The sequence below is a fragment of the Rhinopithecus roxellana genome, chromosome 21, assembly GCF_007565055.1.
Source record: "Rhinopithecus roxellana isolate Shanxi Qingling chromosome 21, ASM756505v1, whole genome shotgun sequence".
Taxonomy (NCBI): Eukaryota; Metazoa; Chordata; class Mammalia; order Primates; family Cercopithecidae; genus Rhinopithecus; species Rhinopithecus roxellana.
In genome coordinates this window covers 14,679,751-14,702,766 of record NC_044569.1, presented here as the reverse complement: position 1 = coordinate 14,702,766, position 23,016 = coordinate 14,679,751, and the positions used below count along the sequence as shown (strand labels likewise).

Here is a 23,016-nt window from a genome sequence, read left to right as displayed (position 1 = left end):
ATAGGATTCTTTCACCAACTTTTTAAATATTCGTGGGAAAAGTGCGGGTAAAAATATACTCATACTCATTTATTTGCTCATGGTTAATGGATAGGATTATGGGGGACTTTGTTTTATTTCTGTAATTTATACATTTTTACAATGTAAATACTACTTTGTTTTTCTTATCATTTAATGGATTGTTCAATAATATGTAATTACTGTGGAAAAGGTAGATAATACGTAAAAAGAAGATACATACACACATAGTTATTTTGTTTTTTGTTTGTTTGAGACAGAGTCTCGCTCTGTTGTCCAGGATGGAGTGCAATGGCATAATCTCAGCTCATTGCAACCTCCGTCTCCCGAGTTCAAGCAATTCTCCTGCCTCAGCCTCCCTCAGCTGGGATTACAGGTGTGCATCATCATGCCTGGCTAATTTTTGCATTTTCAGTAGAGACAGGGTTTCACCATGTTGGCCAGGCTGGTCTCAAACTCTTGACTTCAGGTGACCCACCCACCTAGGCCCCCCAACGTGCTGGGATTACAAGGGTGAGCCACCACGCCCGGCCCACACATAGTTTTTTAAAAAATTACTCCAAAGACCATCAAAGTTTAACATATGTTTTCCTCCAAGTAAATTTACATACTACTTTTATAATGAAAACAGTACTATTCTTCCTCTTTGCGTCCACTGCTGGAGTCTTAAAGTCACTAATGGACTAATGTAAGAAAGTCTAGTTTGAAGTCACTGTTAAAATACAACTGTTTTTTGGAAGGAAATGGGAGACTCCTGGGAGCCTCTTAGCTTTCTCACCTAAGTCAACAGAAAGGATTGGCTTACTAGATTTGCTAATTATCAGCCTGAAAGACAAAAGGACCTCATACAAATTCCTGGGGACCATCAAAAGGATGAGAGACAATGGGGACATGATGCTGGAGACTTCTGCGTGGGCGCACGGGCGGAGGTGAGTGCCCCTTGGGGAGGTGTTGCCAAGATTTGCCTGCTTTACTTAGGATCAGTCCTGCATATCAGCAAACACATGCTATATGTGTCCTGTAGAGCGGTACCACTAGCTGACCTGTGAAACAGGAATTGGGGGAAAACTGCTAATGTTTGATGAAGATGATGGGTTTCTGCACCGGCTTGAGAGAAGCAGTCTCCTTTCAAAATGACATACGCATTCATTATCCCTGGCTTCCTGCTGCCACGGCATTTAAACTAGTGATCTTTAGACAGCATTCCTCTGTCCACGGTCCCCACCGAGAGGCAGCCCCAGAGAATGGACAACGGACATTTGCGATCCATGGCATTCTGAGAATGTCATGGTGGCCTGCAAATGTAACAGGGATATTTGTGATGCTCCATTTCAACTCCTCTCATTGAAGCAGACAGGGCTACCTGGTGCATTTTATTTTTTACTAATGAGTTTTGAACTTACTTCTTTTTGTTTTGATTTGGAACACTGAAAACCACACTAAATTTACAAGTCTACTCCCTAATAGATCAATCAGTTAGGTGGGCCTTGCTGGGTTACTTTTGGTTCCTAAATTGTAATTGAGTCAAAAGGAAATGAGTCCCTTGGCCTCTTACAGGTCTTTTAATCATTTCTTTGCACTATCTCTTTCTCAGCTCAATTTTCTTTCTTTTTCTTACTTTTTGTTAGGTTGCTGTCTTTTATCAGTCTGTTTATTTGAAAAAGGAAGAGAGAAATTGTTACTGGCCATTCAGTGTGAAAACAACAGCCTCATCTTTATCACCAGATAATTAAAAAAAAAAAAATCCCTTAGCTGTCATTAAGTAATCTCATCTGCCCGATATTGCTTTTTAAGATCCTATCTAAATGAATTACAACCAGCAAAATTGTAAAAGAATTAAGTTAGAGACAGAAGGTATTGGTAATCCCTTCTTCCTGTTTGACAATGGATTTCGTTTGGAGAGGCTGAAAACAACCATTAACATCAATTTAAATGCTTATTTACTTTACAGTGGTTAACTATAAAGTGACCTTTGAAGAAGGGTATGCTTTGGAAAGCTAAGTACTAAAACTGGCCTGCCGACGGTTTTGGGGATGAGTTTTAAATATTTTACTGTTACTGAGGAACTGACCATTCTACAAACTTCAACAATTCAAATAATGCTCAACTTTTTAAAAAAAATTATAAAAATGACTTGTATGAAGTTTTTTAGGTTGCTACTAGGTCTGACCAAATAATGCAATAGTTAGCATTCTTGTGGAAACGAAATTTGAGGCCGGGGGCAGTGGCTCACGTCTGTAATCCCAGCACTTTGGGAGGCTGGGGGGGGGGGGGATCATCTGAGGTCAGGAGTTCGAGACCAGCCTGGCCAACATGGTGAAACCGCATCTCTACTAAAAATACAAAATTAGCTGGGTGTAGTAGCATGCACCTATAATTCCAGCCACTCAGGAGGCTGAGGCAGGAGAACAGCTTGAACCCAGGAGTCGGAGTTCGCAGTGAGCCAAGGTCACACCACTGCACTCCAGCCTGGGCAACAAGAGTGAAACTCCATCTCAAAAAAAAAAAAAAAACAAAGGAAAGATAGACTGGCTGATTGCAGGAGAAATGTCTGAAGTAAAATACAGGAGATGACTTTCTCCCCCCTTTTTTTTTGGAAGAAAAGGCAGTATAATTATTTTCTTGAAACTTCATTCTTTAGAGAGATTCTATTTGACTGCTTAATAGACTAGGAAACACGCAGAGGATTGTACGTATCAGGTATTGCTCTAAAAGTTTTACAAAACACCCTAGGACAACACACTGAGGTTAATGCTATAATCCACCTTCCTCCAACCTCTTTTTAAAATTAATAAACTGGTTTTTTAGAACAGTTTTAGGTTCACAGCAAAACTGAGCAAAAAGTAGAAAATTCCCATACACCCCTTCCCCTGACACACACACAGCCTCAACTAATACCCACATTTCACACTAGAGTGGCACTTTTGGTGCAGTCCAGGAACCTGCACTGGCTGTCGCTATCACCCAAAGTCCACGGTTTACAGTCGAGTTACTGTTTGTATTGTATATTCTCGTATCCACCATTGTATTTATTATACCTACAGAATTGTTTCACTGCCCTAGACATCCTTAGCTCCCAACCCCTGGCAACTAGTCATCTTTTTACTGTCTCACTGACTTTTCCAGGGTGTCACATAGTTGGAATCATACAGTATATAGTTTTTTCAGATTGGCTTGTTTCACTTAGTAATAATACACTGACGCTTTTCCCATGTCTTTTTGTGTCTCGATAGCTTAGTACTTTTAGTGCTGAATAATATTCTCTTATCTGTATGTATCACAGTTGATTTATCCATTTATCTTCTAAAGGACAACCTGGTTGCTTCCAAGGTTGGGTAATTAGAAATACAGGTGCTATCAATATCCATGTGCAGGATTTTGAGTGAACATAAGTTTTCAATTCGTTTGGATAAATTCCAAGAAACAAAACTGATGAATTGTATGGTGAAGAACATTTAGTTTTGTAAGAAACTGCTGACTAGGCAAGGTGGTTCATGCCTCTAATTCCAACACGTTGGGGAGGCCAAGGCATATGGATTGCTTGTGTCTCATATCATAGGAGTAATTTGTGTCTTCTTAGTTAGCCTGGTTAAAGGCTTAGCATTTTATTAATCTTTTCAGAGTCAGGTTTTGGTTTTGTTGAGTTTCTCTATTTTTTTTTTTTTTTTTTTTTTTTTGGGACGGAGTCTTGCTCTGTCGCCCAGGCTGGAGTGCAGTGGCCAGATCTCAGTTCACTGCAAGCTCCGCCTCCCGGGTTCACGCCATTCTCCTGCCTCAGCCTCCCGAGTAGCTGGGACTACAGGCGCCTGCCACCTTGCCCGGCTAGTTTTTTGTATTTTTCAGTAGAGACGAGGTTTCACCGTGTTAGCCAGGATGGTCTCGATCTCTTGACCTCGTGATCCGCCCGTCTCGGCCTCCCAAAGTGCTGGGATTACAGGCTTGAGCCACCGCGCCCGGCCGAGTTTCTCTATTGATTACTATTTTCAATTTTATGATTTCTGTTCTAATTTTATTTCTTTCTTTTCTTGTGTTTATTTTGGATTTAATTTGCTCTTCTTTTTCTAGTGTCCTACGGTGGAAGCTTAAATAATTGATGTTAAATTGTTCTTTTTTTCTAATACAAGCAATCAGTGCTGTAACTGTCCCTCTAAACACTGCTCTTGCTGCATTCCATACACTTTAATAAGTTGTATTTCCGCTGGGCGCGGTGGCTCATGCCTGTAATCCCAGCACTTTGGGAGGCCGAGGCGGGTGGATCACCAGGTCAGGAGTTCAAGACCAGCCTAGCCAATATGGTGAAACCCCATCTCTACTAAAAAAAATACAAAAATTAGCCAGGCGTGGTAGTGCATCCCTGTAGTCCCAGCTACTCGGGAGGCTGAGGCAGGAGAATCGCTTGAACTCGGGAGGCGGAGGTTGCAGTGAGCAGAGATTGTGCCACTGCACTCCAGCCTGGGTAACAGAGTGAGATTTCGTCTTAAAAAAAAAAAAAAAAGGTCATATTTCCACTTATTACAAAATATTTAGGTTCTTGAGATTTATTTGACTCATTTGTAATTTAGAAGTGTGCTGTTAAATCTCAGTATTTTGGGAATTTCCAGCTATCTTTCTGTTGTTGATTTCTAGTTTAATTCTACTGTGGCCTGAGAGCAGACATGATATGATTTATAATTTTAAAAATTTGTTCCTGACCAGCCTGGCCAACCTGGTGAAACTACGTCTCTAATAAAAATACAAAAATTAGCTGGGAGTGGTGGCAGGCACCTGTAATCCCAGCTACTCGGGAGGCTGAAGCAAGAGAATTGCTGGAACCCGGGAGGCGGAGGCTGCAGTGAGCCGAGATCGTGCCATTGCACTCCAACCTGGGAGACAAGAGCGAGACTTTGTCTAAAAAAAAAAGAAAAAGAAAAAAAAAATTTGTTAAGATCTGTTTTATGCCCCAGAATATGTTCTGCTCTATCTAGTTGAATGTTCCATATGAGCTTGAGAAGAATGTGTCATCTGATGCTGTTGGATGAAGTCGTCTATAGATGTTAACTATGTCTAGTTTAATAGTGTTGTTGCATTCAACTATGTTCTTACTGATGTTCTGCCTTCTTGATCTGTCCATTTCTGATAGAGAATTGTTGAAGTCTCCAATTATACTAGTAGATACATCTTTTTCTCCTTGCAGTTCTATCAACTCAAGAACTCATGTATTTTGTAGTTTTTGTTTGTTTGTTTGTTTGTTTGTTTTGGGACTGAGTCTCGCTCTGTTGCCCAGGCTGAAGTGCTCTTGGCTCACTGCAACCTCCGCCTCCTGGATTCAAGTGACTCTCCTGCCTCAGCCTCCCAAATAGCTGGAACTACAGGTACGTGCTACCACACTTGGCTTTTTTTTTGTATTTTTAGTAGAGATGGGGGTTTCACCATGTTGGCCAGGCTGGTCTCGAACTCCTGACCTCAAGCAATCTGCCCACCTTGGCCTCCCAAAGTGCTAGGATTACAGGTATTAGCCACTGGGCCCAGCTAGAACTCACGTATTTTGAAACTCTGTTGGTAGGTGCATACATGTTAAAGATTTGTATGTCTTCTTTGAGAATTGACCCCTTTATCATCATCTTTATCACTGATAATTTTCTTTGCTCGGAAGTCTGCTGTGTCTGCGGTTAATATTTCTACTCCCACTTTCTTTTTATTAGTGCTAGACATTTTCTTTTTCCTTTTTTTTTTTTTTTTTTTGAGACGGAGTCTTGCTCTGCCGCCCAGGCTGGAGTGCAGCGGCCGGCTCTCAGCTCACTGCAAGCTCCGCCTCCCGGGTTCAAGCCATTCTCCTGTCTCAGCCTCCCGAGTAGCTGGGACTACAGGCGCCCGCCTCGTCGCCCGGCTAGTTTTTTGTATTTTTAGTAGAGACGGGGTTTCACCATATTAGCCAGGATGGTCTCGATCTCCTGACCTTGTGATCCGCCCGTCTCGGCCTCCCACAGTGCTGGGATTACAGGCTTGAGCCACCGCGCCCGGCCGACATTTTCTTTTTCCATTCCTTTACTTTTTAATCTATATATATCTTTATATTTAAATTGGGTTTCTTGCAGACAACATATAGTTAAGTCTTGTTTCCTTATCCACTCTGACAATCTCTGTCTTTTAATGGTGTATGTAAGATACTAATGTTTAACCCTGTTCCTATTTGCCCTGAGAATACTTGCTGGTGGCACCTGCAGCTGCAGCCTTTAACCCAAGATAACTTTGCCACAAAATATTTTGCTTTTATTATTATTTTCACATCGCTCTAGTATATTGACTTTGGAAACAAAGACATCATCCTATTTCTAGCATTCTGGTCTTAGTAGTGGTATTTTCATTTAGAAAATATAGTAATTCTCCATGGCTGAAAATGGCAAGTCCTAGAAAACGTAGCATTCCTACACGTGATGTTAACATTTTCCTCAAAGAGTTGTGGCCAAGATTTATTTGATGAATCCTATTTTTCTGAAATAGATGATTCTGATGATTCAGATGATTCTGATGTTAGTTCTGTTTAGAAACAACTCGAAGATCAGTTTTTACATTTTATTTTTACATTGAAAATCAGTTATATTTGCTTCAGCCTCAAAGAGCGTGTTTATGTAAAATTAAATGAGTGTTGGCTTCTAAATGGGAAAAGGGTTAAACTGATTATCTATCTGGTTGGATTAATATCTACCATACTTGTTATTATTTTCTATTTTTTTGCCTTTGTTCTTTCTTCTTATTTTTGTCTTTCACATTTTTTCTGCTTTTAATAATTTTCCATTGAGTATTTATATGATGGAATTTTCTCTCCTTTCTTAGCATACTAATTTTATTTTTCTTTTACTTCTTTTTAGTGGTTACCCTAGAGCCCTAGAGTTTGCATTATGCATTTACCACGAATCCGATTCACCTTTTTTTTTTTAATGGAGTCTCGCTCTGTTGCCCAGGCTGGAGTGCAGTGGCGTGATCTCAGCTCACTGCAACCTCTGCCTCCTGGGTTCAAGCGATTCTTTTGCCTCAGCCTCCCGAGTAGCTGGGACTACAGGCACACACCACCACACGCAGCTAATTTTTGTATTTTTAGTAGAGACGGGGTTTCACCATATTGTCCAGGCTGGTCTTGAACTCCTGACCTCGTGATCCATCTGCCTCAGCCTCCCAAAGTGCTGGGATTACAGGCATGAGCCATCGCTCCCGGCCCCAATCCACTTTCATATAACACTACGACACTTCACAGGTTTTGCGAGTACTTTGTAATAACTAAATATTTCCAATTCCTACCACTTATTCCTTGTATCATTGCTGCCATTCATTTCGCTTATACATAAATAAATAAATGTACATATATTTAAATACATTTTTCTATTGGTATTTTGAACAAACTTATCTGTTAGATCAATTACGAATGAGAAAAATGGGCCGGGCACAGTGGCCCATGCCTATAATCTCAGCACTTTGGGAGGCTAAACTGGGAGGCTCATCAGAGATCAGGAGTTCGAGACCAGCCTGTCCAACATGGTGAAACCCCGTCTCTACTAAAAAAAAAAAAAAAAATACAAAAAAAATTAGCCAGATGTGGTGACAGGTGCCTGTAATCCCAACTACTTGGGAGGCTGAGGCAGGAGAATCGCTTGAACCTGGGAGGCGGAAGTTGCAGTGAGCCAAGATCCTGCCACTGCACTCCATCCTGGGCGACAGAGTGAGACTCCATCTCAAAAAAAAAAAAAAAGAAAAATGCAAGTTTTTATTTTAGTTTCTGACCTATGTCATTTTCTTTCTCTCAAAAGAACTTCTTTTTTTTTTTTTTTTTTTTTTTTTTTTTTTTTTTTTTTTTGAGGCGGAGTCTCGCTCTGTCGCCCGGGCTGGAGTGCAGTGGCGCAATCTCGGCTCACTGCAAGCTCCGCCTCCCGGGTTCACGCCATTCTCCTGCCTCAGCCTCCCGAGTAGCTGGGACTACAGGCGCCCGCCACCTCGCCTGGCCAGTTTTTTGTATTTTTAGTAGAGACGGGGTTTCACCGTGTTAGCCAGGATGGTCTCGATCTCCTGACCTCGTGATCCGCCCGTCTCGGCCTCCCAAAGTGCTGGGATTACAGGCTTGAGCCACCGCGCCCGGCCAAGAACTTCTTAACATTTCTTAAAGGTCTGCTGGCAACAGATTCCCTCAATTTTTATTTATCTGAAATAGTCTTTATTTTTCTTTTTTTTTTTTTTTTTTTTTTTTTTTTTTTTTTTTTTTTTTTTTTGAGACGGAGTCTCGCTCTATCGCCCAGGCTGGACTGCAGTGGCCGGATCTCAGCTCACTGCAAGCTCCGCCTCCCGGGTTTACGCCATTCTCCTGCCTCAGCCTCCCAAGTAGCTGGGACTACAGGCGCCCGCCACCTCGCCCGGCTAGTTTTTTGTATTTTTTAGTAGAGACGGGGTTTCACCATGTTAGCCAGGATGGTCTCGATCTCCTGACCTCGTGATCCGCCCGTCTCGGCCTCCCAAAGTGCTGGGATTACAGGCTTGAGCCACCGCGCCCGGCCGTCTTTATTTTTCTTTCACTTTTAAGGATAATTTCACAGGGTACAAAATTCTAGATGGGTGTTTTTGCTTTTTTTATTCTTCTAATACTTTAAATATTTCACACCAGGCACGGTGGCTGACGCATGTATTCCCAGCACTTTGGGAGGCCGAGGCGGGCAGATCACGAGGTCAGGAGATCGAGACCATCCTGGCTAACATGGTGAAACCCCATCTCTACTAAAAATACAAAAAATTAGCCGGGAGTGGTGGCGGGTGCCTGTAGCCCCAGCTACTGGGGAGGCTGAGGCAGGAGAATGGCGTGAACCCGGGAGACGGAGCTTGCAGTGAGCTGAGATCTTGCCACTGCACTCCAGCTGGGGCTTTGTCCCCCCCCAAAAAAAAAAAAAAAAAAAAATTCACTCTGTTCTTGCATGGTTTCCGATAAGTTGGATATACTTCTTTTAATTTTTTTCATTTTTGAGTGTTTTTATAGAGACTAAGCCTCGCTATGTTGCTGTATTAGTCCGTTTTCATGCTGCCGATAAAGACATACCTGATACTGGGCAATTTACAAAAGAAAGAGGTTTATTGGACTTACAGTTCCATGTGGCCGGGGAGGCCTCACAATCATGGCATTAGGTGAAAAGCACATGTCACATGGTGGCAGACAAGAGAAGAGGGTAGCCGGGCACTGCGGCTCACATCTGTAATCCCAGCACTTTGGGAAGCCGAGGTGGGAGGTTCACGAGGTCAGGAGATCGAGACCATCCTGGCTAACACGGTGAAACCCCGTCTCTACTAAAAATACAAAAAATTACCCGGGCATGGTGGTGGGCACCTGTAGCCCCAGCTACTCGGGAGGCTGAGGCAGGAGAATGGCGTGAACCCGGGAGGCGGAGCTTGCAGTGAGCCAAGATCGGGCCTCTGCACTCCAGCCTGGGCGACAGAGCGAGACTCTATCTCAAAAAAAAAAAAGAGAGAGAGAGAGAAAGAGAAGAGGGCCTGTGCAGGGAAATTCCCATTTTTAAAGTCATCAGATCTCATGAGACCCACTCATTACCATGAGAAGAGCACCGGAAAGACCCTCCCCCATGATTCAGTCACCTCCTGCCAGGTTTCTCTCACAACATGTGGGAATTGTGGAAGTTACAAGTCAAGATGAGATTTGGGTGGGGACACAGCCAAACTCTATCAGTTGCCCAGGATGGATCTGAATTCCTGTCCCTAAGCAATCCTTCCACCATAGCCTCTTGAGTAACTGTGACTACAAAGATATAATCATTTATTTATTTTTTATTTTTTGACACGGAGTTTTTGCTCTTGTTGCCCAGGCTGAAGTGCAATGGCATGATTTCAGCTCACTGCAACCTCTGCCTCCTGGGTTCAAGCAATTCTCCTGCCTTAGCCTCCGGAGTAGCTGAGATTACAGGTGCCTGCCACCACGCCTTGCTAATTTTTGTATTTTTAGTAGAGACGGGGTTTCACAATGTTGGCTAGGCTGGTCTCAAACTCCTGACCTTAGGTGATCTGCCTGCCTTGGTCTCCCAAAGTGTTGGGATTACAGGCATGAGCCACTGCGCCTGGCCAGATTTAACTCTTATCTTTTATCTTTTTTGTTTGTTTGCTTGTTCTGTTTGTTTATTTTTGAGACAGGGTCTCTCTCTGTCACTGAGGATGGAATGCAGTGGTGTGATCTCAGCTCACTACAACCTCCACTTCCCAGGCTCAAGCAATCTTTCCACTTCAGCCTACTGAGTGACTGGGACCGCAGACATGCACCACAGCCAGATAATTTTTTGCATTTTTTGTAAAGATGGGATTTTGTCATGTTGCCCAGGTTGGTTTCGAACCCCTGGACTGAAGTGATCCACCCACCTCAGCCTCCCAAAATTGTGGGATTACAGGTGTGAGCCACTGTACCTGGCCTAATTCTTATCTTTGCTCCTCTATAGGCAAGATGTTCTTTCCCTCTCATTTTTTTCAAGATTTTTAAAGTCTTTTATTTTTCTGAAGTTTGAATATGATATGCTTAGGTGTAGTATTTTGTTTTTAGTTTGTTTGTTTGCTTGTTTTGGCATTTATCTTGCTTGGTATTCTCTGAGCTTCCTGAATCTGAGGTGTCTGACATTAATTTGGGGGAATTCTGTTATTATTGCTTCTAACATTGCTTCTGCTCTTTTCTCCTTCCTCTCCTTGTATTCCTCTCTCATATAAAGTACACCTGTTGTCGCTGTCTCACTGTTCTCAGATAATCTGTTCTTTTTATCAGTCTTTTTTCTCTTTGCTTTTCAGTTTTGGAAGTTTCTATTGTTATATCCTCAAATGTAGACATTAGTGTCCAATTTACTAATGAGCCCATCAAAGATATTCTTTGTTTCTATTAGAGTGTTTTTTATCTCCAGCATTTCTTTTTAATTCTCTCTTAGAATTCTTTTTCGTTCTCCATCTCTCTGCATGTTCTGCTTCTTTCATTAGAGCCCTTAGACTATTAATCATAATTTCAAAAAAATCTTGGCCTGGTAATTCCAACATTCCTGCCATATTTGACTCTGTTTCTGATGCTTGTTCCATCTGTTCAAACTGTGTTTTTTACCCTTTAGTATGTCTTGTAATTTTTTGAAAAGTGGGCATGACGTACTGGGTGAAAGGAACTGTGGTAAATTGGCATTTAGTAATGTACTGGTAAGGTGAGGGAAAAGCGCTCTACAGTTCTATGATTAGTCTCAGCCTTTTGGTGAGCCTGTGCTCCTGGACTGTGAACTTCATCAGTGTTTCTCAGTTGTTTTTTTTTTCTCTTATGTGGGACAAGATGCCTGAAGGGGGCTGAGGTTGGGTATGTCCCTTCCCCCATGTGGAAGGCTAGAGGGAACTACAGCTGAGTGTTTTCCTTCCCCTAGGTAGGTTCTAGGCTCTGATAAAACCCCAGCCAGCAAAAGGTTCTGGGAAAATAGTTTCTGCTGCGTGCAGGGCTTGTGAATAAGAGAACATGCCGGCATATTTCAAAGCAGTTCTTTTTTCCTTCCCCCTCCTGGAAGCACAAAGAGATTTTTTTCTCTGATATTCACTATGAGGACCTGGTAGAGTTCCTGGAGGTAAAACTCACAAAAGTGTGAGGTCTCCTTGTGACTGGGTTTCGTTGGAGCTTTTAACTCTCAGAGTTGTCAATATTGAGCCTCCAACAATTCTTCAGTTACTGCTTATGTTTTCTTACCCTGTGCGGGTTCCTGCAGAGATTTCTACTTGTGTTTCTACTCCAGTAAGTTGTAATTATCTGTATCTGTCTGTCTGTCTGTTTCTCCAATTTTGGGAGAAGCAGTGTGCCCTGTGCCCTTCTGATAGATACACAAAGAGATGTTGATTTTTTAGTTTGCTGAGATTTTTACTTGTTAAGATAGAGTGGTGACTTCTGAGTTCCTTTTAGCTTATAGTGGAAACTACTTGTAACCCCCTTTTTTATATATAAGGAAATTAAAGCACAAAGATGGGTAGTAATTTGCTTATGGCCCCTTGGCTAGTAAGGGGCAGAGCCAGGATTTGGTGTTCTGGCTCAAGAGTCTGTGCTGTCAACCACTAACTACATCATTGAGAAAAGGCACCGAGCTGGGCTGGTGGGAGATGGAGGACTGTATTATCTTTTTCTTTTTTTTTTTTTTTTTTGAGACAGAATATCCCTCTGTCGCCCAGGTTGGAGTGCAACGGCGTGATCTCGGCTCACTGCAATCTCTGCCTCCTAGGTTAAAGCGATTCTCCTGCCTCAGCCTCCCGAGTTCCTGGGATTACAGGCATCCACCACCACACCCAGCTAATTTTTGTATTTTTAGTAGAGACGGGTTTCACCATGTTGGTCGGGTTGGTCTTGAACTCCTTACCTCAGGTGATCCACCCGCCTCGGCCTCCCAAAGTGCTGGGATTACAGGTGTGAGCCACTGCCCACGGCGAGGAATACATCTTCTTTAATGTCTACTAAATGTATACTTTCAAAACTTTTTCTAAAACACTTAATAAAGAAACATATGTGTAGGACATTAAAGCAATGATTACTGGCCCGCCATGGTGGCTCATGCCTGTAATTCCAGCACTTTGGGAGGCCAAGGCGGGTGGATCACAAGGTCAAGATGATCGAAACCATCCTGGCCAACACGGTGAAACCCTGTCTCTACTAAAAATACAAAAATCAGCTGGGCATGATGGTGTGCGCCTGTAGTCCCAGCTACTCGGGAGGCTGAGTCAGGAGAATCATTTCAACCCAGGAGGCGGAGGTTGCAGTGAGCCAAGATTGTGCTACTGCACCCCAGCCTGGGCAACAGAGCAAGACTCCGTCTCAAACACACACACACACACACACACACACACACACACACACACACACACACACAAAAACAATGATTACTAAAACTTTTTAGAGTAGAAGAAAAAAGTCATTCCTAAACCTACCATTTGTATGTATTATATTTCAGTCCTTGTCCATCTGCATGAACACTATGCATGGATATTATATATTTAACTTTTTCACCTAGCATTGTATCATGGGAATTTCCCCATGTTTCTCCACCTTTTAAAATAAATGATATTTATTTATTTATTATTTTTTCTTGAGACGGAGTCTCGCTCTGTCGCCCAGGCTGGAGTGCAGTGGCCAGATCTCAGCTCACTGCAAGCTCCACCTCCCGGGTTTACGCCATTCTCCTGCCTCAGCCTCCCGAGTAGCTGGGACTACAGGCGCCCGCCACCTCGCCTGGCTAGTTTTTTTTGGTACTTTTTTAGTAGAGACGGGGTTTCACTGTGTTAGCCGGAATGGTCTCGATCTCCTGACCTAGTGATCCGCCCGTCTCGGCCTCCCAAAGTGCTGGGATTACAGGCTTGAGCCACCACGCCCGGCCTAAATAAATGATATTTAATAGCTGTATAATAGTTTACCTTGGTAAGGTGCTATAAATTACAAAAGCATGCTATTAGTGGTTATTTGATAATTAGTGTTTTTCTTTTACAATGATAAATAATGTTTCACAATTGTTTACCTTTCATTGAGTAATTTAATTCAAGCCCCATGAGTGTGATTTTTGGGTCAATTGGTATGGATAGATGTATAACTATTGCTAACTTTTGTCATATTTATTTCCAGAATGATTGTACCAGTTTTCTGGGCTTCCAGCATTGCATAATTATATTAGGTTGGTGCAAAAGTAATAAAGGTTTTTGTCATATTATACATACACATACTATATATATATATATATTACATATACACATATATATTTTATTAATAAATATATGTTAACTATATGTATATGATATATATACACAACTCTTAAAAGTACAGTGTCAATCAATAGTGAGAGGTTCTAAAACAGGACCACTTCCATAAACTGATAAATTCCTCCTTTTCAGATTTTCAGTTTATGTTACATGTAGCCTTGATTATAGGAGGCACTCCATAGATTTTATTGAATGGATGGATAATGGAAGGATGGATAGGTGACATTCAAATGATTCTTCCTAATTAACACACAAAAAGTTAGTAGCAAAGTTGAGATGATACACTGATTTATAATCTAGAGCACTTTCTCTTACCATAACTCCAGTTTCACTTTATTCAGCCAACATTTATTGTATATTTAGTAGGTGCAAATCACAACGCTGGAAGCTGGGGGACACTACTATCAATAAAACATGGTTCTACCCACCAGGAACCTCCCAGTTTGAGAAATTCACACGCCTCTCTCCATCAAGTTCTCATTTACAAAATGAAATTATTGACCCCAAATTCTGTAATCTTATGAAATCCTACATTTCCCATTTATAGATACTGAGGCTCTAAAGTAGGTAAAGAGTAATCTAAAGGACTGGTGATTCAGGATAACGATAGGGAATATCTTCCTCATTCATTCATTCATTCATCATTCATGGAGTACACACTAAACACCAGACACTATTAAGTGCTGGGAATAGAAATAGAAATAAGGTAAATTTTTTTCTCATAAAAATGGGAAGGTTTTTTTTTTTTTTCCCCCAAAGGTATAGTTTGGCAACCCAAGAGTACTGCACACAGTATTTATATGTATGTAATATGCTTACAGTCCTATTCTAGTAAAACTCAAATGGAGTGGTCTCTAGTATTACAAGTACAGGAGAGAATCAACTAATATTGATTCAACTTCACACTTTAAATACTCCCAAAACTTAGTGGAAAATATCATTGAATTTTGTAGATTTATCATGGGGAAAAATACTTTTACGTTACTTCACAACATCAGGACAAAAGAAGATGCATATGCACGTGGACTTACCACTTCTCCTCTTCTACTTGCACTCCCACGGACTGGAACTTACTGGGTGCTTTATTCTCTCCTGTTTTGTCAGGTTCTTCAGCATCATCCACCTGCAGAAATCATCAAATAAATAGAGTAGTTCCATTTCAGTCATCTTGCTTGAAAAATGAACATCACATTTTATCAGAGAAACCTCTAATATTACTGGAATGTTTTGTAATTTGTAACCTCCTGAGTCAGTATTTGTGTATTTTCTGAGAGCCGTCACTACCTTCGCTGCATGCTCTTTGACTCTGTTGTTCTTAGTAAAAGGCAATTTTATTCACTCTCAAGGTAGCTGATCAATGTCTAAGATTCCTCCATAGATTTGCAAGTCTGTACTTAGACTTAATTATCTTACTGTAAATGCTGTATTAGAAGGGAGTCTACATGGAAATGTGTTCGTGGAAGTTTTTTCTTTTATGTAATCTCCCTCTGTCGCCTGGGCTGGAGTGCTGTGGTGTGGTCTTGGCTCACTGCAACCTCCGCCTCACGGGTTCAAGGGATTCTCCTGCCTCAGCCTCCCGAATAGCTGAGATTACAGGTGGGTGCCACCATGCCCAGCTAATTTTTGTATTTTTAGTGGAGACAGGGTTTTGCCAAGTTGGCCAGGCTGGTCTCAAACTCCTGATCTCAAGTGTTCTGTCTGCCTGGGCCTCCCAAAGTGTTGAGATTACAGGCATGAGCCACCATGCCCGGCCTGGAAGTTTTGAATTTGAAGATAACAACATAGAAAATAAAGAGGAAAATTTATGTATTGTAATTACAATTGTTGACATTGGGAGATTTAGATATTAACCTCATTAAGATAAACTATAGAGTGTCTTCATCTTTCTCCCCTTAAATAATTGACTTTGAATATCACCCCATAGTTTCTAAATAGCTATGTGTATATTACAGCTACATAGAAAATATGCCCATATAGAACTAATAGCCTACGCAACAGATTAGTCCCAATCCAAATTTTAGAATTATTAGGTTTATTCCTTTTTCCTACTATGTGTTTAAGAAATGTTGTTTCTAAATATAAAAACAATTCAATGTAAGCTATATAAAATTAAAATACAGAAATATACAACTTAGAAAAAGGAAGTCTCCTAAGAATCATTGTCAATTATTTGATGTATATTTGTCTATATTCTTTTATATATATGTCTAAATGTATATATATATTTAAATGATTAATACTGAAATTACACACATGAGATTATACTATGTATGTTTCTTCTGCAATGCTTTTTTCATTAACACTACTACTATCTCTGCACATTTTATCGTGTCAGTAAATACAACTCAGTCCTTTTGTTGACTACAGAAGTATTTCTTTTGTTTTCTTTTTTTCGACACAGGATCTCACTCTGTTGCCCAGGCTGGAATGCAGTATTGCAAACATGGCTCACTGCAGCGTCAACCTCCTGGGTTCAAGCAATCCTCCCTTCTCAGCCTCCCAAGCAGCTGGGACTACAGGTACATGCCACCATGCCCAGCTAATTTTTCTTATTTTTTGTAGGGGGGGGTCCCCCTATGTTGCCCAGGCTGACCTCAAATGACTGTGTTCAAGCAATCCTCCCGCCCCAACTCCTGAAGTACTGGGATTATAGGGATGAGGATATTTCTTTTAATGACTAAGCAATAGGTATCAAAGTAATTTGCTTTTTATTGCTATTATGTATGATAGTACAAATAATATTTCATATGTATCCTTTTGAATACTTGTACAAATATTGTTTAGGAAAAATTCTTATAAGTAGAAATCCTAGGTGGAAAATATTGAGCATGTGCAACTTTAAAGGATATGCTATCAAATCATTTATCATCCGCCGGGTGCGGTGGCTCAAGCCTGTAATCCCAGCACTTTGGGAGGCCGAGACGGGCGGATCACGAGGTCAGGAGATCGAGACCATCCTGGCTAACACGGTGAAACCCCGTCTCTACTAAAAAATACAAAAAACTAGCCAGGCGAGGTGGCGGGTGCCTGTAGTCCCAGCTACTCGGGAGGCTGAGGCAGGAGAATGGCGTGAACCCAGGAGGCGGAGCTTGTAGTGAGCTGAGATCCGGCCACTGCACTCCAGCCCGGGCGACAGAGCCAGACTCCGTCTCAAAAAAAAAAAAAAAAAAAAAAAAATCATTTATCATCCTTTCATAGTCCGTGCATAAGAGTTTCCAATTCCCTATATCTTCACCAGTACTAAATATTGGGAAACTTTTAAATTTTTGCTAATGTATCACAAGTAAAAAAAAAAAAAAAGTGTGTGTATATATATACACACACACACACACACACATATACATATGTATGTATATATACACGCACAGTTTTTTTTTTGAGACAGAGTCTCGCTGTGTCACCCAGGCTGAAGTGCAGTGGCTCAGTCTCGGTCACTGCAACCTCCGCTTCCTGGGTTCAGGTGATTCTCCTGCCTCATCCTCCCAAGTAGCTGGGATTACAGACGCGCGCCACCATGCCCAGCTAATTTTTGTATTTTTAGTAGAGACGAGATTTCACCATGTTGGTCAGGCTGGTCTCGAACTCCTGACCTCGTAATCTGAGTGCCTCGGCCTCCCAAATTGCTGAGATTACAGGAGTGAGCCATCGCACCCAGCCAAAAATAATTATTGACTTTGTTTCTATCTGTAAATTGTCTGTTCATATCCTTTACTAGTCTCCTCCCTAATTAGGCTGTTTTTTATTTTCTTAATCATAGGATCTCTTTATAGCTTATGAACCTAAATTCTTTCTCTGTTACATATACTGCAGATGTTTTCTTTCAGTTTATCATGTGTCTTTTGAACTTTGCCCTTCATTGGAGAGAATCTTAGGTAGTCACATCCAGCTTTTATGGTTTGGAAAGGCTTTTTCTCTAAGCATATTTTTTTAAAGTCCTCTTGTATTTTCTTTTATGCTTTCATGTTATCTTTTTCTCGTATTTAATTCTTAAATCCACCATCCTGAAATGTTTGTGTCAAAGATACATATGTAGAGATCTAATATTACCCTCCTATACTGCCTCCCTTGGGTTATCAATGGATCTGGCTCCATTTATTAACTAATTTTCCATTTTTATTTGAGATGCCAGCTTTATCTGATACCAAACTTTACTCACATATGTTTTCCCATACATTCTCATATAGGCATTCCCATATACAGTCATGACACACACAGTGACATTTCTGTTAACGATAGAGCACATACACAATAGTGATCATAAGATTATAATGCAACTGCCCTGTGCAGAAGTACCACTTTGTGTCTTTTGTACTGTATTTTTACTGTACATTTTCTGTGGTTAGATACACAAATACTTAACATTGTGTTACAATGGCCTACAGTATTCAGCATAGTCATGTCGTACAGGTTTATAGCCTAGGAACAATGGGCCATACTGTATAGCCTAAGTGTGTAGTATGCTCTGCCTTCTAGGTCTGTGTACCTGCTATGATGTTCACACAACAAAATCACCTAATAACACATTTTCCCAGGTGTATCCCTGTCATTAAGTGACACATATATACAGACCTGTTGCTGGCCTATTGATCTGCTAGGCTTATTGACCTTCCCTCTCCTTTTTCCTAAATATATATATATATATATATATATATTTTTTTGAGATGGAGTTTCACTCTGTTGCCCAGGTTGGAGTGCAGTGGTGGGATCTAGGCTCAGTGCAACCTCCACCTCCCGAGTTCAAGTGATGCTCCTGCCTCAGCCTCCCAAGTAGCTCGAATTATAGGTGTGTGCCACCATGCCTGGCTAATTTTTGTATTTTTAGTAGAGACGGGGTTTCGCTATATTGGCCAGGCTAGTCTTGAACTCCCATCCTCAGCTGATCTGCCTGCCTCCGCCTCTCAAAGTGCTGGTTGCGTGCCTGGACTTTCCTAATAAAATTTTGTAATCAATCTTGATATTTTATATGGCAACTCTCCTCCTGTAGTTCTTTTTTAAAAAAAATATAATTAGGCTGGGTGGCTCACGCCTGTAATCCTAGCACTTTGGGAGACCGAGGTGAGAGGATCACTTGGGCTCAAGAGTAAAGACCAGCCTGGGCAACATAGCAAGACCCTGTCTCTACAAAAAATAAGAAAAAAAAATAGCTGGGCATAGTGGCGTGCGCCTGTACTCCCAGCTACTTGGGAGCTGAAGGAGGATTGCTTGAGCCTGAGAGGTAGAGGCTGCAGTGAGCCGTGATCATGCCACTGCACTCCAGCCTGAGTGACAGAGCAAGACAGTTTCTCAAAAAAAAAAAAAAGTAGGCCGGGCGCGGTGGCTCAAGCCTGTAATCCCAGCACTTTGGGAGGCTGAGACGGGCGGATCACAAGGTCAGGAGATCGAGACCATCCTGGCTAACATGGTGAAACCCCGTCTGTACTAAAAAATACAAAAAAACTAGCTGGGCGAGGTGGCGGGCGCCTGTAGTCCCAGCTACTCGGGAGGCTGAGGCAGGAGAATGGCGTGAACCCGGGAGGCGGAGCTTGCAGTGAGCTGAGATCCGGCCACTGCACTCCAGCCTGGGCGACAGAGCGAGACTCCGTCTCAAAAAAAAAGAAAAAAAAGTAATTTAAAAACAGAACAAGGCCGGGCGCGGTGGCTCAAGCCTGTAATCCCAGCACTTTGGGAGGCCGAGGCGGGCGGATCACAAGGTCAGGAGATCGAGACCATCCTGGCTAACACGGTGAAACCCCGTCTCTACTAAAAAATACAAAAATCTAGCCGGGCGAGGTGGCGGGCGCCTGTAGTCCTAGCTACTCGGGAGGCTGAGGCAGGAGAATGGCGTGAACCCGGGAGGCGGAGCTTGCAGTGAGCTGAGATCTGGCCAGTGCACTCCAGCTTGGGTGACAGAGCGAGACTCCGTCTCAAAAAAAAAAAAAAAAAAAAAAAAAAAACAGAACAAAACAAAACAGAAATATCTAGGTTATTTTGGAGTATTAACTTCTAAGTAAACTTTAACATCAAATTGTCAAGTTCGTCCTGTTAGCCTCCATCAACTGATAAAAATCACGTTGGAATTTTTATTGGCATTTCTTTAAATATTTGTATTCATTTTCAGGAAATTGTTGTCTTTTTACTACATAGTATTCCTGTGTAGGAATATTAAATACTTTTCCATTTGTTACAGTATTATATTTTATGTATTTATTTGCTAGACGAGATCTTGTTATGTTGCCCAGGCTAGAGTCCAGTGGCTATTCACAAAGTTGATCCCATTAGTGATCAGCACGGCAATTTTCACCTGCTCCTTTTCTGACCTGAGCCAGTTCACCCCTCCTTAGGCAACCTGACAGTCCCCTGCCCCTGGCAGGTCACCATATTGATGCTGAACTTACTGTGGACACCCTATTGGTATAGTGCACTACAGCCCAAGACTCCTGGGCTCATGTGATCCTCCTGCCTCAGCCCCCTGAGTAGCTGAGAATACAGATGTGCACGACCATGCATGGAGGTTATTTATTTATTTTCAGATGGAGTCTCAGGACTCTCACTCTATCGCCCAGGCTGGAGTGCAGTGGCGTGATCTCGGCTCACTGCAGCCTCCGCCTCCCGGGTTCAAGCGATTCTCCCTGCCTCAGCCTCCCGAGTAGTAGCTGGGACTACAGGCGCGGGCCACCACGCCTGGCTAATTTTTTATGTTTTATTTTTTTGACAGAGTCTTGCTCTATCGCCAGGCTGGAGTGCAGTGGCACAGTCTAAGCTCACTGCAACCTCCGCCTCCTGAGTTCAAACAATTCTCCTGCCTCAGCCTCCCAAGACGCTGGGACTACAGGTGCGTGCCACCACACCCGGCTAATTTTTGTATTTTTTAGTAGAGACGGGGTTTCACCATGTTGGCCAGGATGGTCTCGATATCTTGACCTCATGATCCGCCCACCTCGGCCTCCCAAAGTGCTGGGATTACAGGTGTGAGCCAACGCTCCCGGCTGCTGGGAGGTCTTATGTTTTATGTAAGGTAAGTTTTTATATTGTTTTCAAACAGGAGTTACATATTATTTCTGAAGTTCAATTGTGTTGTTTTATAGTTTTTGCTACTATCGTGAATGGATTGTGTACCTTTATATTTTGTTTATTGATAATATATAGATAAGTTATTGATTCCTCTATATTTATATTATATTCTTTCACTTGGATTTTCAGTGGTTTCTGCTAGTTTTTTTTTTTTTTTTTTTTGAGACGGAGTTTCGCTCTTGTTGCCCATGCTGGAGTGCAATGGTGCAATCTCAGGTCACCGCAACCTACTCCTTCGGGATTCAAGCTATTCTCCCTCCTCAGCCTCCCCGCTTCTGCTAGAATTTTAAAGGTGGACATGCATATTATCTACGAATAAAAGCAATTTTGCTTTGTTTTTAAATATTTACACTTCATTTCTTGCTTCGTGTCTTGGCCAGTAAAGGCAAACAACACTGAATAAGCCTATGAAAATATTCATCATTACTTGATTTCTGACTCTGGAATATCTCTAGCATTTCATCTTTAAGTAGAAGTTTAGTTTGGTTTCTTTTATTTATTTATTTATTTTTGAGACAGAGTCTCACTCTGTTGCCCAGGCTGGAGTGCAGTGGTGCAATCTAAGCTCACTGCAACCTTCACCACCTGGGTTCAAGTGATTCTCCTGCCTTAGTCTCCCGATTAGCTGGGATTACAGGCATGCGTCATCATGCCTGGCTTATTTTTAGTATTTTCAGTAGAGACGGGATTTCACCACGTTGGCCAGGCTGATCTCAAATGCCAGGCTGACCTCAAGTGATCCACCCACTTCAGCCTCCCAAAGTACTGGGATTACAGGTGTGAGCCACCACACCCAGCCTTTAGTTTGGTTTCTTATAAATGCTTTTTATCAAGTTGATACTTGGAATGGCTTCTGATTTTTACCAAATGCAATACTTTTTACTATCTATCTTGATACCGTATCTTCTCCCCGAAGGTTAAAATGACTTTGAATTTCTGTGACATACACTACTTGATAATAGTATATTATTTTAATGTTTATTTCATTTTTCTTACTTCAGACAGGAAATATGCTGACATTATAATAAGATGTGTCTCCCTCACATCTTAAACGTTTGTGTGAAGACCCAGTCATCATGCTTATGAACCCCAAGAAGATCAGTAAAGGTATATTATTTTTAAAAATATATATACACTTTGATTAATTCTCACATTTGGTAAGAATTTTTACATCTATTTTTGTAAGCATATTATTCTATAATTCTTTTTTCTTGTGTTCTTTCAAATTTAGGTATTAGAGTTATGCTTATTTGATTAAAATATATTAAGAACCTTAGCTGGGCGCAGTGGCTCATGCCTGTAATCCCAGCACTTTGGGAAGCTGAGACTGACAGATCACCTGAGATCAGGAGTTTGAGACCAGCCTGGCCAACAAGGTGAAACCCCGTCTCTACTAAAAATACAAAAATTATCCGGGTGTGGTGGTGCGTGGCTGCAGTCCCAGCTACTCAGGAGACTGAGGCAGGAGAATCGCTTGAACCCAGGAGAAGGAAGTTGCAATGAGCCTAGATCACACCACTGCACTCAAGCCTAGGCGACAACAGCAAAACTCCCTATCAAAAAAAAAAAAAACCTTGATCTTTTCTTGTAATATTAAATGCTTTAAATAACATAGGAATTATTTGCTTCATGAATGCTGAGAAAACCTTTCCTGTTAAAATGATCCAAGTCTGTAACATTTGTGAAAGGTTTTTTTTTTTTTTTTTTTTTTTACTTTTTTTGCACTTTATTCTTCCTCCAGGTTTTTATTTTATTTATTTATTTATTTTTTAGAGAGACGGTTTCTGTCATCCAAGCTGGAGTGCTGTGGCAAATCATGGCTTACTGCCACTGTGACCTCCTGAGCTCAAGTGATCCTCCCACCTCAGCCTCCCAAGTAGCTTGGACTCAGGTGTGTGCCAGCACACACGACTAATTTTTTCTTTTTTTTATAGAGACAGGGTCTTGTTATGTTGCTTAGGCTGGTTTGAACTCCCAGGCTCAAGCCATCTACCCACCTCAGCTTCCCAAAGTGCTGGGATTACAGGCATGAGCCATTGCACCTGACTTCTTTCCCCAGCTTTAATACTCCCTCTTGCATCAGTATTGGTAATATACATGAGTGTCTATATTATTTTGACTTTAAAATTTACCAGCATTAAGTTGTCACAAGAATCTTTTGGCCGGGCGCGGTGGCTCAAGCCTGTAATCCCA

The 23,016-nt window shown here is 41.6% G+C and overlaps 1 protein-coding gene and 1 non-coding gene across 9 annotated transcripts in view; both read right to left on the bottom strand.

Annotated features, from left to right (window-relative positions):
- The window catches only part of DLGAP1 (DLG associated protein 1), a 971,529-nt gene that overhangs the window by 64,781 nt on the left and 883,732 nt on the right, over positions 1-23,016 (bottom strand). For all 8 annotated transcript variants that reach the window (XM_010353208.2, XM_010353207.2, XM_010353209.2 and 5 more), the window contains one exon: positions 14,805-14,896. In XM_010353208.2, coding sequence (XP_010351510.2) covers positions 14,805-14,896 — 92 coding nt within the window. The remainder of the gene's footprint in view (positions 1-14,804; positions 14,897-23,016) is intronic.
- LOC115895583 lies at positions 21,819-21,922 on the bottom strand. The gene has a single exon (XR_004055773.1). It is a non-coding gene; the product is annotated as a small nucleolar RNA U13 (small nucleolar RNA).